Source organism: Atractosteus spatula, chromosome 18 (assembly GCF_055471065.1).
Source record: "Atractosteus spatula isolate fAtrSpa1 chromosome 18, fAtrSpa1.hap1, whole genome shotgun sequence".
Lineage (NCBI taxonomy): Eukaryota > Metazoa > Chordata > Actinopteri > Semionotiformes > Lepisosteidae > Atractosteus > Atractosteus spatula.
This window is the reverse complement of record NC_142723.1, coordinates 178,401-196,155: the sequence shown is the minus strand read 5'-3', so window position 1 is coordinate 196,155 and position 17,755 is coordinate 178,401. Positions and strand designations below refer to the sequence as shown.

General features: G+C 46.9%; 1 protein-coding gene across 1 annotated transcript; it reads right to left on the bottom strand.

The window, feature by feature from the left end:
- Window positions 1-340: 340 nt before the first annotated feature.
- On the bottom strand, window positions 341-17,022 carry tbl3 (transducin beta like 3). Its single transcript, XM_088936943.1, has 23 exons — window positions 16,851-17,022; window positions 16,689-16,740; window positions 16,291-16,386; window positions 16,155-16,202; window positions 15,635-15,776; window positions 15,343-15,427; window positions 14,754-14,924; window positions 13,964-14,039; window positions 13,595-13,691; window positions 13,192-13,406; window positions 12,564-12,705; window positions 11,958-12,016; window positions 11,019-11,125; window positions 10,222-10,360; window positions 7,964-8,194; window positions 7,515-7,585; window positions 6,935-7,091; window positions 6,539-6,597; window positions 4,835-4,938; window positions 3,726-3,797; window positions 3,023-3,181; window positions 2,402-2,492; window positions 341-1,906 (listed from the first exon to the last, which is right to left on the bottom strand). Exons 1-23 carry the CDS (start codon window positions 16,880-16,882, stop codon window positions 1,381-1,383), a joined length of 2,931 nt encoding a protein of 976 aa, XP_088793069.1. The 5' UTR covers window positions 16,883-17,022; the 3' UTR covers window positions 341-1,380.
- Between the last annotated feature and the right edge of the window lie 733 nt (window positions 17,023-17,755).

Genomic DNA, 17,755 nt, shown 5'->3' with positions numbered 1-17,755 from the left:
CAGCTCAGACATGTAACCAAAATGGATTTCTATCAGAAAAGAATCTTTCCTGCCGCGGCTTGGGAGTCATGCTAACTCACTCCTCAGCTACTGGCTGCAGGTTTCCAGATATCCAGAAGGGTTTTTGTCCCAGATAGTCCTGAAAGCCAACTCTGGGATCCTCCCCAAGACATTAAACACACTTTCAGCTACAACAGGCAACAGTTTCATATCACAGAAATATCCGAGAACAACCACCAGGAAAACATACATTCTCCTTCATTCTTTTCAAATAAAAATCAAATGCACGAACATACATATATACAGTACACACACACCAAAAAAACTTCCCAAGACAATTAAGGATTCCAATACAAGGTTTTATTACAAAATGAGATTTAGCCTATGGAGAATGAATTTGTTATTTTTTTAATTTCTGATCTCCAATTATTTATACTTGCATCAGTTTGGAATTGACCGCTACAAATGAATTTGGTGTCCCACTTCATCTTTGCACACCCACCTTGCCGCAAGAGCACACGTTATTGAGCTCAGCAGCACCCTGCAACAGAGGTAGTCTACACTGGTGGATTGACGCTGCACTTGTAATACAAGCTCATGGGTTCCCAGCAAGTCAAAACAAGCTTAAAACATGGGAAAATTCAAGTCTGGTGCAAAAGTGCACCACCTAGTGGGGGCATTGCAGCCACGCAGTCACTAATAAAATGGGAAACAGGAAAAATTCTAGTTTCACCAGTCCCAAAGAATGATCTGGAAAAGCAGTGATTTGTATCATCATACAGTTTTCACACATTCCAAGTAAAATACCAATTATGTAATTAAAGCCCTAGGAATAGAAGAAATTAAAACAAACAGATGAAATGTCTGAGGTACCCCCAGCAGGAAACTACTGAAAAGCAAATGGTCATTGAAACGTAAAAGCCTCAGGACTTGACTATTTTTTTTCGGCACCTGTAAACGTTTGGAATAAGAATGTGTTCAGGACTATTACAACTGGTCATCAGGGCTAAACGTCTAGTATAAGATTCAATCCAGTATGTTCAGGGACTAAAGCTACATGCATACTAAAGCTAGATTCATCCGAATCCTTCTGCACCTGAGCTGTTTGCGTCATCATGACCAATGGTTTTTAGTGAGCCAATCTCTCACAAGGTATAGGACAGCATAATTTCTGAACTGGATTAACTCTGAGCCCACTTACATGTATAATGTTAATCACCACATGAACAACATCCTGGTGTTTGAGACACATCAGGATTAAAAAAAACAGAGCTTTTCAAGAAACAGAACCGGATCTGAAGAGGGCGAGAGATCTGGAAACGGGCTGCACTGAGGGAGCCCTGGGGAGACCTGGGGGTCAGTCCCTGCTGCTTGACCAGGTCACCTCCTCCGTCTGGAGGCCCTGGTCTGACGAGGGGCTGGCTGAGTGTCCACCTCACCCGTCTTGCACTTCCTGGGTCTCCTGTCCCTCCTCACACACTGCTGCTCTTCCTCCCCCTCCTCCTCCTCACTGGCAGGGGATGGCTGCACATTCTCTTTCTGCTCTTCCTCCTTCTCCTCCTCTTCCTCCTCACTGTCCTCCGGGTGGCGTGCGCCATCAGCACCTGCTACCCTTGCTTTGTTAGCGGCGCTGACGTCGCTGTCATCTTCCATCTCCTCGGGGTCCTCCTCTTCTTCCACCTGGGCGTCCTTTGCGCCTCGAGAGAAGCCGACAGCCCCCACGCTGGCTTTCTTGGCAGAGCCGACGCTGTGGTCAACTGAGGCACCATCCTCTTCCTCTCCCATGGTGTCCTTAGTGCTCTCTACCTCTTCCTCCTCCTCCATCACCGCCTGGCTGTAGCTTGGCTGCTTGTCGACAATGAAGAGAGGAAGGCCTCCGTCCATCTCCTCGTCCTGCACTGCCACGCTGCAGTCAGAGAGGAGACCCCGACAGACAAGCACACACAGGGTGAAAACTAATCAGAAAACTGTCCTCTACTACAGCGACAGAAACAAACTCTTTCCGCTATGAGAGACGCAGAGAAATAAAAGCACACGCAACAATTCATGCTTTGCTGGCTTCCTTCAGGCAGAATAATGAAATCACTGATGAAGAATAATAAACCCTTACCAAAAAAATGTAAAAAAAAGTAAGTCTTGTGGCAGTTTAGAAGAAATTTGTTCCAATTTCTTGGAACAACTTCCTCAATCACAAACTCTAAAAAAAGCTTTTGGTTGCTGGTCTGGATTTCTTCTCACCACAGTAAAACTCCAGAACCTGAAACAATGTTAATTCATAGGGCTTCTTCCTGGTATTTCATTCCGACAGTAGAGCAGAAGAAAACCGGGACCTTTGGAAGGGGGGGGGGTCGAGAGAAGAGAGCGTGAGGGGATGAGAGGGAGAGACGGTACCCTGCCTCACCTGTCCTGGCCGGTCACACGCATGTGCTGCCACATGTAGTCCAAAAACATGGAGGCCTGAAGCAGACGTCCAATCCTCTGGAAGTGCCGCTCTGCGAGCAAACGATCATAGCATGGTTACAATCTGCTCACAGCTCTGGGGCGCCGGCATGGGTGAGCCGCAGCACACTGGTCAGTACACACAATCACAGCTCACGAGCTGCCAGGCACCTTACTGACACCTCCTCTGTGAAGAAGAAAACCCTGCAGGTGACCGCGAACACTGCCTTTCAGCACTGCCCGCTGGATCACTGGAACACTGTTATGCACTATAATGATGTATCAAAAGGTCCACATGAACACATTTCACCAGCATAGCCTAGTCATCTACAGCCAAGTTTTAAAGCCTGTCACATGTGAGCCACTGACGAGGACTACAGGAACAATCTGAGGACACGAGAAGGGCTACAAACGAGAGGAGACATTCGGTCCGTCAAGCCCATTTGGTAGTTAGTAGTTAATTGATCCATGGATCTCATCCACCCTCTTGTCGAAAGAAGACAGGCTTTCAACATGTCTGTTGTTATAGTTTTGAATAAAAGGTTTATGTGGGCAGGGTTTCCTCAGTCTCAGCGGGGCCTACCTGTGTAGGGCAGGAGTCCCTCCAGTGCGCTGCGGAGCCCCTTGTACTGCAGGAGCTGCTCGGGGCTCAGGTGTCTCAGCAGCGCCTGGATCACCGCCTGCGCCTCCTGGCAGTTCCGCGCGTTGGTGTTCCATACCACGCAGTAGCCCAGCAGGGCCTCTGCGAGAGGGAACAGACATGAGTGCCGCGCTCAGGGAGGTCACTGCCATCGCCAGGCAGACGTCTCAGAACCACTGCACCTCCTTGAGCAAACACCACGAATGCCTCAGCCCAATACTCCTCTGAAAGTGGACTCATTCCAGCTGAGATTACACACACATGGAAAGATGGAAAAAGTACGGCGAGAACCGGACATGTGGTTAAATAACTCATAAAAAAATTCCAGATGATTAACAGCATACCTTTCTATTCCAGCTATAAAAAGATCTTGCTTTTTTCTCCGCAATGTACCTTATTTCATTGGCAGTGTTATGTAAGAGTTCTCTAGAACTAAGGCTGTTCCCAAGAGGAAGAGCGATCTAAAAAAACATCAGAGCTGTCTTTTATTAAATATTTTTTATAGAAAAAAAAAGATGAAATATCTTGGTGTTGCAACAGTGAAGCGATGAATTCTGCAAGAAGACACAGGCGCTCACGATGCCGCAGACTGTGTCCAAACTCTGCTCCCGTCGTTCGAGAAAGGGTATCCCTGCGGGTCTCGTACCTTTCTGGTCCTGACGCAGCTTCAGCACGGTTCTGTCCAGCTGCTCTTGTCCCTCTTCCTCTCCACGAATCTCTGCAGAGAGCACCCAAGACAATAAGCACCACTGCAGGGCTTCCACCTCCTGTGACCTGACTGGGTGAGCTGCTATCCTCTCACACAGAGCTGCAGAAACGGCGCCGTGATCCTAATTTGCTCGTGCAGGAACTGTGATAACATGCTGAGAACTTATCACTCCTCTCCTCCATTTTTGTTTTTTTATTTCTTGTATTATCATGCTACAGCATTTAAATTAATACAGAATCTCAAATTAATAACAGTGTATATACACCTGGGCAACGCGAGGCAGCCATTCTGTGCCAGCAGAGCCTCACTCACTGCACAGTAGATCAGGGGGAGGAAGAGGAAACTGCTTCACCAATGGAATTGAACTCATTACGTCAGTAAATTAATGGGTTTAGGGAGGCCAGCTTGTACTGGCCCAGAGTGCAATGGAGGCAGGCCATGAGGGTGAATGCCCCCTACCCTTTTGAACAATGCCATAGGATCTCTGATGACTGAGGAGGCTCAACTGAAGGATGGCACCCCCTGCAGGAGTCTCTCTCTGCTTGTGTGTGTTCTTTCACTAATGAGCCCTGACAAAGCCATGGGTTTTAACATGCTGCTGGTTTTTCGTGACTGCAGGTGGGCTCTTACTGACCTGAAGTACACCTTCACAAACCTATATTTCCGCATGCTGAGGTTTCTAAATTCAAGTGGCATGCTTGCTCTGAGCACACACAGGGCGTAGGTGGAAGTTTGCTTTCAGAGGACCTGCTGTCACAGGCCATTTCTCCGAAAGACCTCACGGGCTGTGCAGGCATCTGACCCTGGGTTTAGAGCTGTCACAGGCCTCATTAAGTTCACAATCAAGATCAGACCACAACAGAAGCAGTTTTATGGGAGTAAAACAGGTGCGTTTTCAATTATGCTTACCTTGCGCTGATGAAGAGAGAATAAAGAAACACTCCTATTTAGAAACTGATCCTAGAACAGTGAAAGTGGCCATTGATTCCACAGCCCGTGTTTGAGGAATGGAACCTTGAGCTCGACATTTGGAGACGATATTGTACCTTTAATGACACGCAGCACAGTGTGGGGCTGATTGAGAGAGATGGCCAAGCCCAGGGCTCGTAGGTATTTCTTCTCGTGGAGCAAGTTGGAGAGCTCCTGCTGTCTGTAACACAAGCAAGAGTTTATTCCCTGAACACCCTGCACCCTACACAGTTCATTTCCCCTGCCCTGCAGCACTGACAAAGGGCTCCCAGAGCAGACAGCCAAGGTCCCTTCGGTACCGGCAAACAACTGAGTTTATTTTAAGCTATGAAACTGCATGTTGAGAACAATAAAAGCCTCAGGCAAAAAAATGCAATATTCCTCTTGGCAGCACCTTCTGAAGGATTAATCTGCGTGGGCCTGTGCCTCGGTGCCCGGGAGATCGCAGGTGTACGCAGTGTCAACATCTGAAGGGGATTCAGAGGGAAATGTCAGATAACTAGAGGCCAGTCTGGCAGGATAGGACGGTGGTGGCAGACTGGCTGGTATGACTCATTTATGAGTGCACAGGCAGTAACACAGCGGCACTCACGCAGATTTAAATAAAGAAAATCTTCATTCTAACCCTTATATGCTGTTTTTCCACTTTTCAAGTGTCCTAAGTGCCTGCCACCTTCTATCTTATTTTAGCAGACGACAGCCATGCTGTGAACTGAGGCAGGAATACCCCTCTTCTCACAGGAGCTCCCAGGACTGGCTAGGGCTCCTCAAGTCATGGGTTACTTTTAATAACTTTAAACCTTTTAATAAACTTTTTTGATGACCTTGTCAAAAATCTCTGCTCTCTTTTGCCCTTTAAAAGAAGCACAAGTCAATTCAGTTTCCCAGTGAAAAAAATAGAAAACCCTGCGGATTGCAAGACAAGGCCAACAGCGTTTCACTTGAATACCTGTCCAGATAACTTTGCTGAGAAAATATTTGTTTGGACAACTCTTTCAGCTGCAGGTGAAATTAAACTGGCAAGCATAAAGAAACTGCACTTGACCAAACTGTGAAAAATAAGCTTTGGCTCATTTTAAGCATCTGCTTAATATTGCTTCTCAACAGCATTACGTGGTTTGCAATAATCACAACTACAATGTTCGGAATCATTAAGAGTTAACAATAAATTGTCCTAGTTTCCAAGGGCAACGGACTTCCCTGAACTGGGACCTACTGATGACTGAATGAGTGCTGATCACTGTGTAACAGGGATGTTGGCAGCTACAGTTAAACCCTGAGTACAGGGGGATTTTCCTAGGAAAACAAGGGCCTCAGTTTGTGGAATGTCAGAAACCTTTCCATAAATGAGAAAAGATGATTATGGTCCTCAACAGTAAAAACTTTCAAAACACATTTCTGGGGATCCCCTCGATTGTCTTTGGGTTTCACTCTAAATTCTGGGAGACAGATACCTGTTGTATGAGACATCTTGGAAAGGTGGGATGACCTTGTCAAAAACAGCCATTGTGCCACATGTGGAAAAAATCCTTGTATAGGTTCTAGTGCGTATGCAATGATCACTTCTTCACACCCATCTGTGGTAACACTAGAGAGGTCCTGGGGCTGCACCCATTACAAACGCTTCCTGAAAATGACTGAATTAATTAATTCATTCACTTTGTGTATCTTCTTGGGTGTACTCTGGAAACTGGCCTTTCTCATTACAAACTGAAAGTGCTTTCAAACCTTAGTGAACACCTCTGTGAACATGTGGTGCGGTCAGTACAAGCAGGACTTACTTCAATATCTGATCCTCCTGCTTGGCCTGCTCCTCTTCTAGTTCAGCCTCTGTGACGTCCTGCAGACAGGGAGTAAAAGACACATGAGGATGTGACACAAGAGGGACCATGGACACAAGACCATGAAATGCAGGAGCAGTACATGCTGAAACTAAACAATGCATTAAAGTTTGCTGCGCTAGCAAAGTTCAGAGCACTGGGGTCACCAGGAACACACTCTGACTGAAGTGTGTCAATCAGATTAGACCTACACCTTATGCTTACCAAAACCATTGTTTTAATTAGTGGGGGACCTGTAAGCACTAAATGCCAAACTGTCATTTTGGAGAGCAGAGCGACGCTGTGCTTCCTGTTCCCGGTTTCAGGAGCGCTGGAGCAGCCCGGAGCAGCACTGACCTTCCAGATCGTGATGCAGGAGTCGGCCGAGCCCGTCACCATCAGGTCATCCTTTCGGCTGCTGTGGAGACCCCACACCTTGTCCTGGTGGGCTTCCAACGTCTTGACGCACTCGTTGGTCTTGATGGTCCAGAGCTTCACGAGCCCGTCGGAGCCGCTGGAGGGGAGACGAGCAGCGAAGGTGAGGCTCAGCAGCACCCGGGCCGCCATCTTTCCGTTTCCCCCTCCCACAGCCCTGACAGTGCTTGCGCAGCTGGCAGCTCTCTGGATCGCAGTCCCTGCCTGCGCAGGTGCCGAAAGCCTGCGTGCCTTACTGACAGGCCTCAGTGGGGCATGACAACATCTCGGTTTCCAAACAAAAACAATTCATGCCGACACGGGACTCAGTGCTGCTGTGACACAAGAGCTTGTGGTACAGCTGCTCGTTGGAAAAAAAAAAGCACATCAACTAAACCAAATATCAGACCATTTGCACCAGCATCACACTATAAACAAACTGGTTTGTTGCTGGGACATTTACCATCATAAGTCAATAGCAACCTTGCTGTATGTTAATCATATATCTACATGTTGCAGCTACCTTGACAGCAGTTGTGTTCCACGGTTCACGAAGATGACCTTCAACACCGAGGCGTCGTGACCTTCAAACGTCTGCAACACAGAAACAGCCATTAGCGCAGCCTCAGGCCTCCCCATCTGCCCTGGCTCGGTCTCGTACCCTCATCCTAACATGTTTCCACTCTGTCTCACCACTAAGTGACTGGCGCCAGACAGAGACTCTGATAACATCAGGAAACAGGGAAGGGCACAAAGGAGAAACTATTCAGAGCACCTGGCTCTTTGGATGCTACATCTAAATGGTCTAAGGATCTGACTCCCCCCTTTTTACAAAGAAGCCAGGGAGTCAGTTTCCACAACACAGCGGGGCAGCCTTCCCAGACTCCCACAGCCCTGTATTTTAAAACATGCTTCTGGGTCAACTGAAAGAAAAAAGGCTGGAGCTGGTGGAGGTGGCCTGGAAGAGCTTACCTTGAGGCAGCTGAAGTCTTGCAGGCCCCAGAGCTTGACGGAGCCGTCTGCGGAGGAGGTGGCCAGGACCTGGTCCACGGGCGAGAACTGCACACACCACACCCCTCTGCGGTGGCCGCGGAACACCCCCAGCAGGGACAGGTCCGCCAGGGCCCACAGCTTGGTCGTGCGGTCTTGGGAGCCCGAGGCCAGCAGCTTGTCATTGGGGGAGACTGCAACACTGTTCACATCCTGCACACGAGCAGAGAGAGGAGGGCTCAGATACCCTGAGCAATAGGCGGCTCACTCTCTGCCCCTCCGATCTTTTACGACAGAATGTCGCAAGGCTGCTTCACTTCTCATTTATCATACGATCTACTGTGTTCTTTTGTGCCACAGTCCTTAATAAGCACATGAACACCTTATACTTTAATGCTTATGGCCAACCATGCTGCTTTCAGATGACTATGGGGTAACTCAGCAGCATCAGAGACGGCCTGTGAAGGGACCTCTTTATCAGTTTTTAGGAGAGCAGCTCTTCCAAGCCACTGACGGGAGTTCACTGGAAAGGAGACCAGACTGCGAAGTGAAGGAAAGACATCAAGACCAGGCTGTAGAAAGGTCCAGAGAGACTTTGCCATGTCTGTCAGGTCTATTGCAGCAGGAAGTGTTTTAGGGTATCTCTTATACATCTCAACATCTGTCTCCCTGAAGGCTTGAGCTCTTTGGAACAGTTTATTTATGGTGCCTTGCCCCCCCAGACAGATGAATCATTCCAACATCAGGTTTCTGCATGACTGACTTCTTCATATCTGCATTATACAAACAGCTCGCATGATTTTTCCAATACCGCAATGATTGAAATTATTGATATTAGCCCTCAGCATCCTCATTCCTTGCCTGTTAAATGTTAAAGGAAGTGTGTGCAGGTATGTCTCTCTTCCCTTGCAAGGATTCTGCAGACACAATAAACACTTTGTTATCCAGTTACAATGGGGTTTTTCAAAAGCCGGATAATGGAAATAACCAGTAAAAGAGCACATACACGTGTATCATAAATGTTTCCTATGTTGAAAAAAAACATTTTACCATGATACTCACCATGCACAGCAAATCTTCAGGAAAGCTGAGTGATACAAAACTAAGGGAGGCAGCTTGCTCTACAGTAACTGAGAATTTTAATGTACTATAAAAATATTTCACAGCACACACATTACACTAAAGGAGGTAAGGGCAGTGCTAGGTGTACACCCATTTATGGAAAACATATGCAATGCACTACTTTAACACAGCATGTCTTTTTGCATTTCCTTATTCTCAAATTTATTTAGTTTCTGATGCTGTAGCAAACTGCAATGACTCAGCCTTCAATTCAATTCAATTCAAACAACAACAGTGTATCCTCTCGTGATCTCTCCTCTGCTTTGCCATTGTTCCAGTCTGCGTGGCATTCATCTTTATGCTCTACAGATAATAGTCTCCTCTTTCGTTTCTTTGTTGGTACAATTTTTTCTTGGTAGTTTCAGCAGTGATCATAAAACTGGTCAAAAACCACAAGACAACTGACTGGGAATAAACAACAGATATTGAATGGAATAGAACAAGACATGTCTGGATGTGTCCCAAGATTTCACCGGTTAGTGAAAAATGGATTATGCTGGTTTACTAGTCACTTTCTAAAGAATTCCAGATGTTCAAAAACAAGAAGAACTTCAAGCTCAAGAAAGCTATCCCAAAATGAAGCTTGAGTTAATGTAAGAGCATGTGTTGGCTCTTCTGGGACAAAGGCCACACAGAGGGGAATGGATCTCCTGTGCAGGCTTTTCGTAGCTCTGCAGTATTGCAAGTCATGTCAAATACAAAAAGGCTTTCCTGTGCATTGAATCAAGATGTCATATCTAAGTTGGTCTGGAAAGGAGACTTCACACACTTGCACAGGATGCCTGGTGTTTGCCACCAAGTTTTCTGGTTCATGCCCAGGTGTTGTCACTGAGTCACTGTGTTTCCCTGAATAAGTCACTGGTCTTCCCTGGGATCTGTCCTTTGGGTCAGACACAAAGCCACTGTCCTGCTGTGAGTGACCTCTGAACCCTTAGCTCACCTCCTAGTCTCTGGAAGTCCCATTAGCTAAAAGCGTGAGGTAAAGACCCAAAGGTTAATGATCAAACCTTCAAACAACAAAAGTCTGACACACTGAGACAGGCAAAGGCAGAGGCTTCTGTGAGGCTCTCCTCCCCAGGAGGTGTGCTGGCTACTGGGAAGTAACATCACTCTCTCACCTTGTCGTGCCCCTTCTCTGTGACTCGTGCAGTCAGGGCCTCCACTCCGCCACCCTCCTTCGACCGCAGGGATTCTGGGAGCTCCCACACCTTGACCGTGCAGTCCTGAGAGCCAGACGCCACAAAGCTCTCCTTCATCCTGCAGGGTTAGGGGCACAGGTGACGTAGTTATTACAACCCTGGCAAACACTGTTGCTCTAACAGTGCACTTAAAACTTACAGCAATGAGTGAGGTCTATTTAACAGTCCTCATGAGTTACATCAGCGCATGTGTTCTTAAGAAGGACTCCTGATCTCCAAACTCAGCCTGCGGGGCACATACAGGACGGGCTGTGCTGGAGCCAGCCTGGGAACCTTAGTCCTGCTGGACCATACTGACTCCTGGGATATTTCAGGCACCTGCAAGCTTGCAGAAATGTCAGTGAGTGACCTGCTGCTTCTCCTATGGAGCTTCTCCTTCTGTAAAGAGCTATAGTGCTTCTGGGATGTCTAACAGCACAAGGCTTCTGTAGGTGGGCAGAGAAGTGCATGCAAATGTCTTAACGCCTGTGTCCCAAAGTGTTGCAACGCACAGGGCTGTACCAATAAACCACCCTTCAAAAGCTTCAGCTGCTGCACACAAGCCAGGTCTCCTCCCTGTCTAACACTGACAGCGGGCTACGATAAGCTCTACCAAAGAGTGGGCATTGTCTACAACACTTCCAAAAGTGCTTTTCCCTGGCTTCACAAAGACTCATCGTAGCAGTTTAGAAACTGTGTTTATTTTAGAACACCATTATGAAGGTACACATCCCCACCTTGAGCAGGAGATACTCCCCACGGCGTTGACATGCCCAAGGCCTTGTGCCACACAGCACACCTGCCCTGTCGCCGGGCTCAGCCGCCACACCCTGATGGAGTTGTCCTGCAGGGAAACAGAAGACACACCTCACAGGTTTCACAGAAAGAGTGCATGCAGAATCACAGTCTCCAACAAAAAATCATTTCCAATCTTTTCTTGTTTTACTTAACTAAAGTACCTTTACTTAAAGTAACAGTCAAACAAAAATGGAGACTTCTTGAAGGGAGCCAGGCAAGCAGCTTCAACAACATGAGTAACTTGTTCCAGACTCCCACAACCCTCTGATTAATGAAGAGCCTGCTGTTCTCAATACTGAACAGTAATTCTACATAATTGAATGTAAAGCCTGTGTAAGTAAAGCAGGACTACGTTCAGAACCATCCATCCATTTTCTAACCGCTTTATTGAGTACAGTGTTGCAGGGGAGCCAGAGCCTATCCTGGCAAGCAATGGGCGCAAGACGGGGTACACCCCGGGTGGGACACTAGTCCGTTGCACAGCACACACAGACACACACTCACACCAGGACCAGTTGTCGCAGAAGCCAATGAACTGACCAGTATGTCTTTAGATTGTGGGAGAAAACTGGTGCACCCAGAGGAAACCCACGTGAATGAGGAGAACATACAAACTCCACACAGATAGTAGCCCAGGTCTGGAATTGAACCCAGGGCACCAGTGCTGTAAGGCAGCAATGCTGACCATCGTGCCACCCTTACTTTCAGAGCCTCAGTTAAAACAATCCTTGAAAACAAACATGAAAAGAAGGATAGAGGCGCCGGGGGACAGCCTAACTCTCATGATGCACCCCAGCACCTCTTAAACAGTGACACACTCTTTTTTTTTTGTTTGTTTATAATAAAAAATCCTATTTAGGTTCTGGTCCAACACTTACCTTTGCACAACTCGCAAACATGCAACCTTTTCGGAACACGTCCAACGACAACACAGTGTCTAAAAAATAAAGATACACAGGTGTTCGTAAACATCCAAATGACTTGCTCCCACCACACACATACAAACACAGCTGTACCAGTTAAAATGAACTCTGTGGAATTTCTGAAACTTTCTCACAAAACACTCCTTCACGAAACTCATACACACACTCCCTGCAGATCATATCACAACCAGAATACTGTATCATATATCATGCATGCAGGAGATAAGGCCCAGCAGTGACAGACAGAGTTCAAGACTGATGAACAGGCCATTATTCAGAGGAAATTTCAGCCACCAGGCATGAAGTCATAATTCAAAATCAAGGCTGCCACCTAATGTACAGAAATTTAGCAACCCTAAACTGGTAAGGAAAAAGAGCACGGATATTCAGGACTGAACAACATCAAAATGCCTCTTTCAATGTGTTTGCTCCATTTTTTATTAGTTATTTTATAATTTGTAATTTCAAATAAAATCATGTAAATCAGTCTGTGTGTTTTGCATTGAAATATATAGCTGTTCCTAATCTACATATAGTGTCCGTTCTGGACCTGTGACTGACCTGTGTGTCCATACAAGATCTGGCAGCTGGAAGAGGCCAGCTCAAAGACCTTCAGCTGAGGGCTGTTTGTTGCCACAACGATGTGAGAGTCCTCTGGGCCCAGGAACTTGACATCCAGAATATCATCACTGTATCCCACAAACTGCCACAGCGGAGGGAAGGGGAGAGACGAGAGTGAGAGGAGAATAGATGTGAAACATTTCATCTGTAGAGTGGGCTGCAAAAGGTTAAATGTTCAAACTCTGAATGCATCGGTAATAACATCAGGAGCCTCTGTATAACTGAAACAAATGAGTCTTAAGAGTCGAAGGCTTGCTCTCACTGTTACAGCATTATTCTGCTGGTAGAAGGATGGACTTATTGTAAAAAAATAAAAAGAAACACAGAAGAGGTAATAATGCATAAGACTGTGCAAAGATACAGTATTTGATCATTGGCGGCTGTCAAGTGCTTTCTTAATTTGCCACATGTTCTGCAGTGCAGTGGGCCTTCTGGTGGAAGTGCAGTGCTGTGTGTCATGCAGGTGGTGGACGAACTGGGCCCCCTTCTTCACGTGTAGTGGTTTGGGGGATCCTTCGGGATGGCACAGTGAAATGCGATGTGCCATCCCAGCCCCAGCGAGACACACCTGCTGCTGCAGAGTCAGAGATGGCAGGTCATACAGCAGGAAGTTGTGCTCAGCGGTCACCGCAGCGACGCGGGAGGAAGAGGGCAGCGGATGGCAGCAGGTGAAGCTGTGCTCATCGCCATCATCGCTTTCCGCCTTCCCCGTCGGGTGCTCGGCGGGCAGCGTCTGGGTGAAGATGCAGCGGCCAGAGCTCGCCTCCCACACCCGCAACATGCCTGCAAAGAATGAGCAACAGTCACACAGAGACGTGGCACCGACGTCCTTGTGTGTGAGAGAGCAACTGTACTTGCAGTTCCTACACAGAAACCCGCACAAAGCCATGGGCATCGCAGAGTGGAGTCACGTTAAGTCAGAAGAACCGTGAATGTCCTGAAACTAGAACAAAGCTGACCATGGTCCTCACCTCTGCTTCCTGCAGTAATGAAGTGCAGCCCTTCATTCTTGACCCCTATCCTGGAGACATCAGCTCCCTGGGGCAGCAACACCACGGCCTCCACTGCCTGGCAGGGACACACACATGGACACAGATGTACCTCACCTAATACAGGATGACTCAAAAGCATATGGACTTATCCTAGCACGCTTGAGCAGCTGCATTACTGTTTTTAGTCAAAGTCTACAGTATTGTGCATGCTTTGCTAAAGCATTCCAGATGCTTTATACTAAAACTATGAAGAAAACTCCATGCACCTAGAAATATGACAATAGGACAGAAACAGGACAATTCTGTCCGTGCAAAGGCACTGGGACGTGTGCAGGAACACAGCCTCACCTCAAACACCGGCACAGTTCTCGTGGGAGTCTTGGATTTCAGGTCCCAGACCGTGCAGATCTTGTCACGCCCCGAGCTGTGGGTACATATTGATCAATGAAACAACCTTCCTCCGAGACAAGGCAACGAACAGGAAAACAAAAAAGACCTGAGGATTTTAGGCAGGGAGGAACACATTGCCTGGCTCTCCCGTTCAACATGAACATGAAAATCAAGTTGACAGAATGTGTTTTGTCTCACCTGGAATACCATGACCATGTCTGGTCACCACTTTACAAAAAAGATACTGATATTCCTGAGCAGGGCTCTCTAACCCTTGGAAAACCCCAGTCCAGCATGTTCCAGAGGTAACATTTAATTGGCAGATTTATAAAAGCTTGCAACAATTCAACTGAGATCAATTAAACAGGTGATTTGCTATATATTTTCGGCAGTTCAGATATTTAGGAGATATATTACACTATTATATATTACACTAGCTATTTTATTTAAGACCGATATCCGAGGACCCTTCAGCTCTAGGATCCTTTTTAAGTAAATGTTCCTAACTGTTAAGGATTGGTGAACGACACTGAGACTAACTCAGCTGAGGATCTCTAGATGTACTGTTAAAAATAAATTTTACTTCAGCTACTAATTCACTGATAACCCTAGAACAAGACGGACTGAATGGCCGCCTCTCATTTGTTTCCTGCCTTGTGTCTGTATGTTTCCCTCTGCTGCAGAACCAAACCACCAGTAAAGACGTAATGAAGTAATGAAGCAGCAGGAGGGACAGCCAGGGAGGTACCTGACGAGTGTGCTGCCGTCAGGGGTGAAGGCGAGCGAGGTCACCGCACTGTAGTGGCTCTCCAGCACACACAGGCACTGGCTGGTGCGCAGGTCCCACACGCGGATCCTACAGTCCATGGAGGAGGAGAAGAGCTGCAGAAGAGCGCTGTCAGGGTGGAACTGCACCAGGCTGGGGGAAGGCATGGGGAAACACAGCTGGTCAGCGACCTGACCCAACACTTCTTCCCAAAGGATGAAGCGACGGCACCGCCTCAACTCATCCCACTTCACAAAGACCGGTCGCAGGTACCGCTGTGACTTCAGAAAAAAGAAAGCTAAACCAAGTTTCATCAAAACTGTCAGTCATTGTATGCATGTCATCAGGTCGTGCTTTTCACCACCAAATTCACACATTTCACTAAACAACGTCGCCCACTCTTCAGGTTCTAACACTGCAGCACTTTGACAAACTATTTTGAGCCAAATGTACATCAAATACATCCAGCAGAAAAGAACCTGGGAATGTTAGTGATAAATTTCATAGGGCTGTCAGAAGCAAGTTGAGCCTGCTGTGGAAAACGAAAAAGGAATGAAAACAAACGCCTTACTGTACGACTCCAGGAGAACCCTTGAGGTTGTGGGTGCAGTACTGCTTCACCACGTCCCACAGTTTGATGGTGCCGTCACAGCCCCCTGGCAACACAGACAAACAGGCACACCATGTCAGAACACCTGCGATCTGCGGACAGGCTGGCAGTGCCATCCGCCTGATTCAGAGAGCACGACGACACACCAGGAGACAGAAAGACAGAGAGCTCAAAGCAAGTTGTGCATTCTGACACCCCGCTGGAAGAAGGCCTTGTGCCAGTTCAAGCTCAGCTCAGCCACGCAGTGCCGTACCTGTGGCCAGGAGTGTGGACGTGGGGTCGAAGGTCATGCTGGCCACAGGGCTGGTGTGGATGGCCCTCCAGGTGCGCACGCAGCGACTCTCCCTCCAGTCCCACTGCTTCAGCAACAGAGCGCGGCTCGCCGTCACAAGCACCTGCAACACAGGGCCACTCAACACAGAGAACAGCACCTCCAGCCCTCCCTGCACTCCCTGCAGGGCACGTTCACCGAGCGCAGACTCTCATGATACGGCTGCTCCTGTAATCACATCTTCTTACATTATTCACAGGATGAGACAGATGGAAAAGAACATTTCTTCAGTTGCTCCGTCACTCTTACTGAAATACCTGTTTCTTAAAAACATGTCAACACAAGGCCTTGTGAGTGGATGAACAGATAAAGGCACTCGTGATCATCAGTAATTCTTTTCTGGATGTGCAGTGTAACAGTTATAAACACCAGCATACTCATTTTTAAAGGCTGAAAAGTGTTCCAGATACCAATAATCAGTAAGTTTCACTCTGTACCCTACCTCGTCATCAGGGCTTAAGGTGAAAGAAGTAATGTCTTCTTGGTCATCCTGTGAAAACAGTATATATATATTTATTTCCAGAAGAAAAAGTCTTAAAAACAAGAACAGGAAACAACAGCTGCAACAGAGCTCTTACCTGCTCAATTCTCTGGATGACTTTCCCTGTGGCAATCTCCAGGACATTAACTCTTGTCCCACAGGTGCAAAAAATGTAATTCTCATCGGTACTGATCTGGAACAAAAAGAATCAGCAACAGACAGCATAAGCCTGGCTGAAAATGCAGTTTACTTTCATCGTTCTCATAAGGATCGAGCAACACTGAACGCCGATTAAATCATCTGTGAATAGGGTAAGACACGCCGCAAGGTTTTTGGACCAGGAAAAAAAATGTGCACGTCTGTAACTGCTAGTTTGCGAAGATCTCATTTTACAGGACCGGGTTTTTGATTAACACAGTATCGCGCCAGGAACACATTTGGCCAGAAGAAAACACGTTTGCGCACCACCTTGTCCCAATCTCTATGCAAACCTACCTGCACTTTGCCTCCTTTATAAAACGGTTCGATTTTGTCCAAAACAGCGTAACTACGACAGAAAAAAAAGAAAAAATAATATTTTAAAGTTGTGAAGCTCGTTAGTCTATCAGTTTAACTTTTTCCGCGCTGACTCTCCAGATCTCACTTTAACACACTTACTTGGTTTTAAGTTGTAAGGTGCTGGTAGCCATTGTCCTCAGCTCTCATGGGAATGATCTTAAATGCAGCACTGGGGTGATTTTGATCACTTCTGGAACTCCGAATGCCAGGTTATTCAGTGCCTGCCATGTGTTTCCACACAACGCCACTGCCGTAATCCGCCCGTCGCATAGATTGTACGTCATCACTGGCGCGGAGAGAAGCAGGGGAAGAATTTGACATGTGCTTTCAAAGTGAGCTGCGTCTTGCACTCACAGGTATGCAGATTGACCGTTATGAATCAAAAGAAGTAACATCCCATTAAAATCAACAAGGACTTATTTCTTAATCTAAAAAATAATGAAAATGACCTCATGATCACTGTTTCATTTTCCTCCATTGTACAACAAACTATAATCTGAATGGCATACAGCTCCTTTCTATCGCAGTAAAATAAAAATATTTCAGTGTAATTTTCAGAAGCCTGTTTTATATTTACTGGGGTAGTGATGATAGTAGATTCATATGTGTATTTAATTCACTAACATTTTCTTCCTAAAGTTCAGGTGGCAATCTGTGGAATTCAATAATAAAAATAATCGTTATTGTAAATTATAATAGTATTGTAACGCGACGGGTTCGGCGAGGATAGACACAGGAAGCCATGCTCTTTTTAACTGAGAACACGGCGCTTTATTAATCGGACGTGCGTCCGGCACAGCAACCACAACAGAGGGAGAGAGGCAAACACGTTACAACACACTGGGGTCAATTCGGGGACAGTTACATAGGTGTAGTGTGGTAATTGGGTACACGTGTAAAAGTGGTGCAAAACCAGGGAAACTATTTACATGAGTCCCCCACTGGTCAGCCGCACTGGTTAGCGGCTCTCCTGCCCGCCCTGGCCACCACTACTCCAGTCCTGC

Bases quoted from the DNA above. Each gene is read 5' to 3' on its own strand.
- tbl3 (XM_088936943.1), bottom strand. From the start codon at position 16,882: ATGGCTACCAGCACCTTACAACTTAAAACCAA. The intron at 15,428-15,634 runs GTACGGCACTGC...CTGTGTTGCCAG, and splicing joins GTCCACACTCCTGGCCACAG to GGGGCTGTGACGGCACCATC. The intron at 12,017-12,563 runs GTCAGTCACAGG...TTTATTTTTTAG, and splicing joins GATCTTGTATGGACACACAG to ACACTGTGTTGTCGTTGGAC.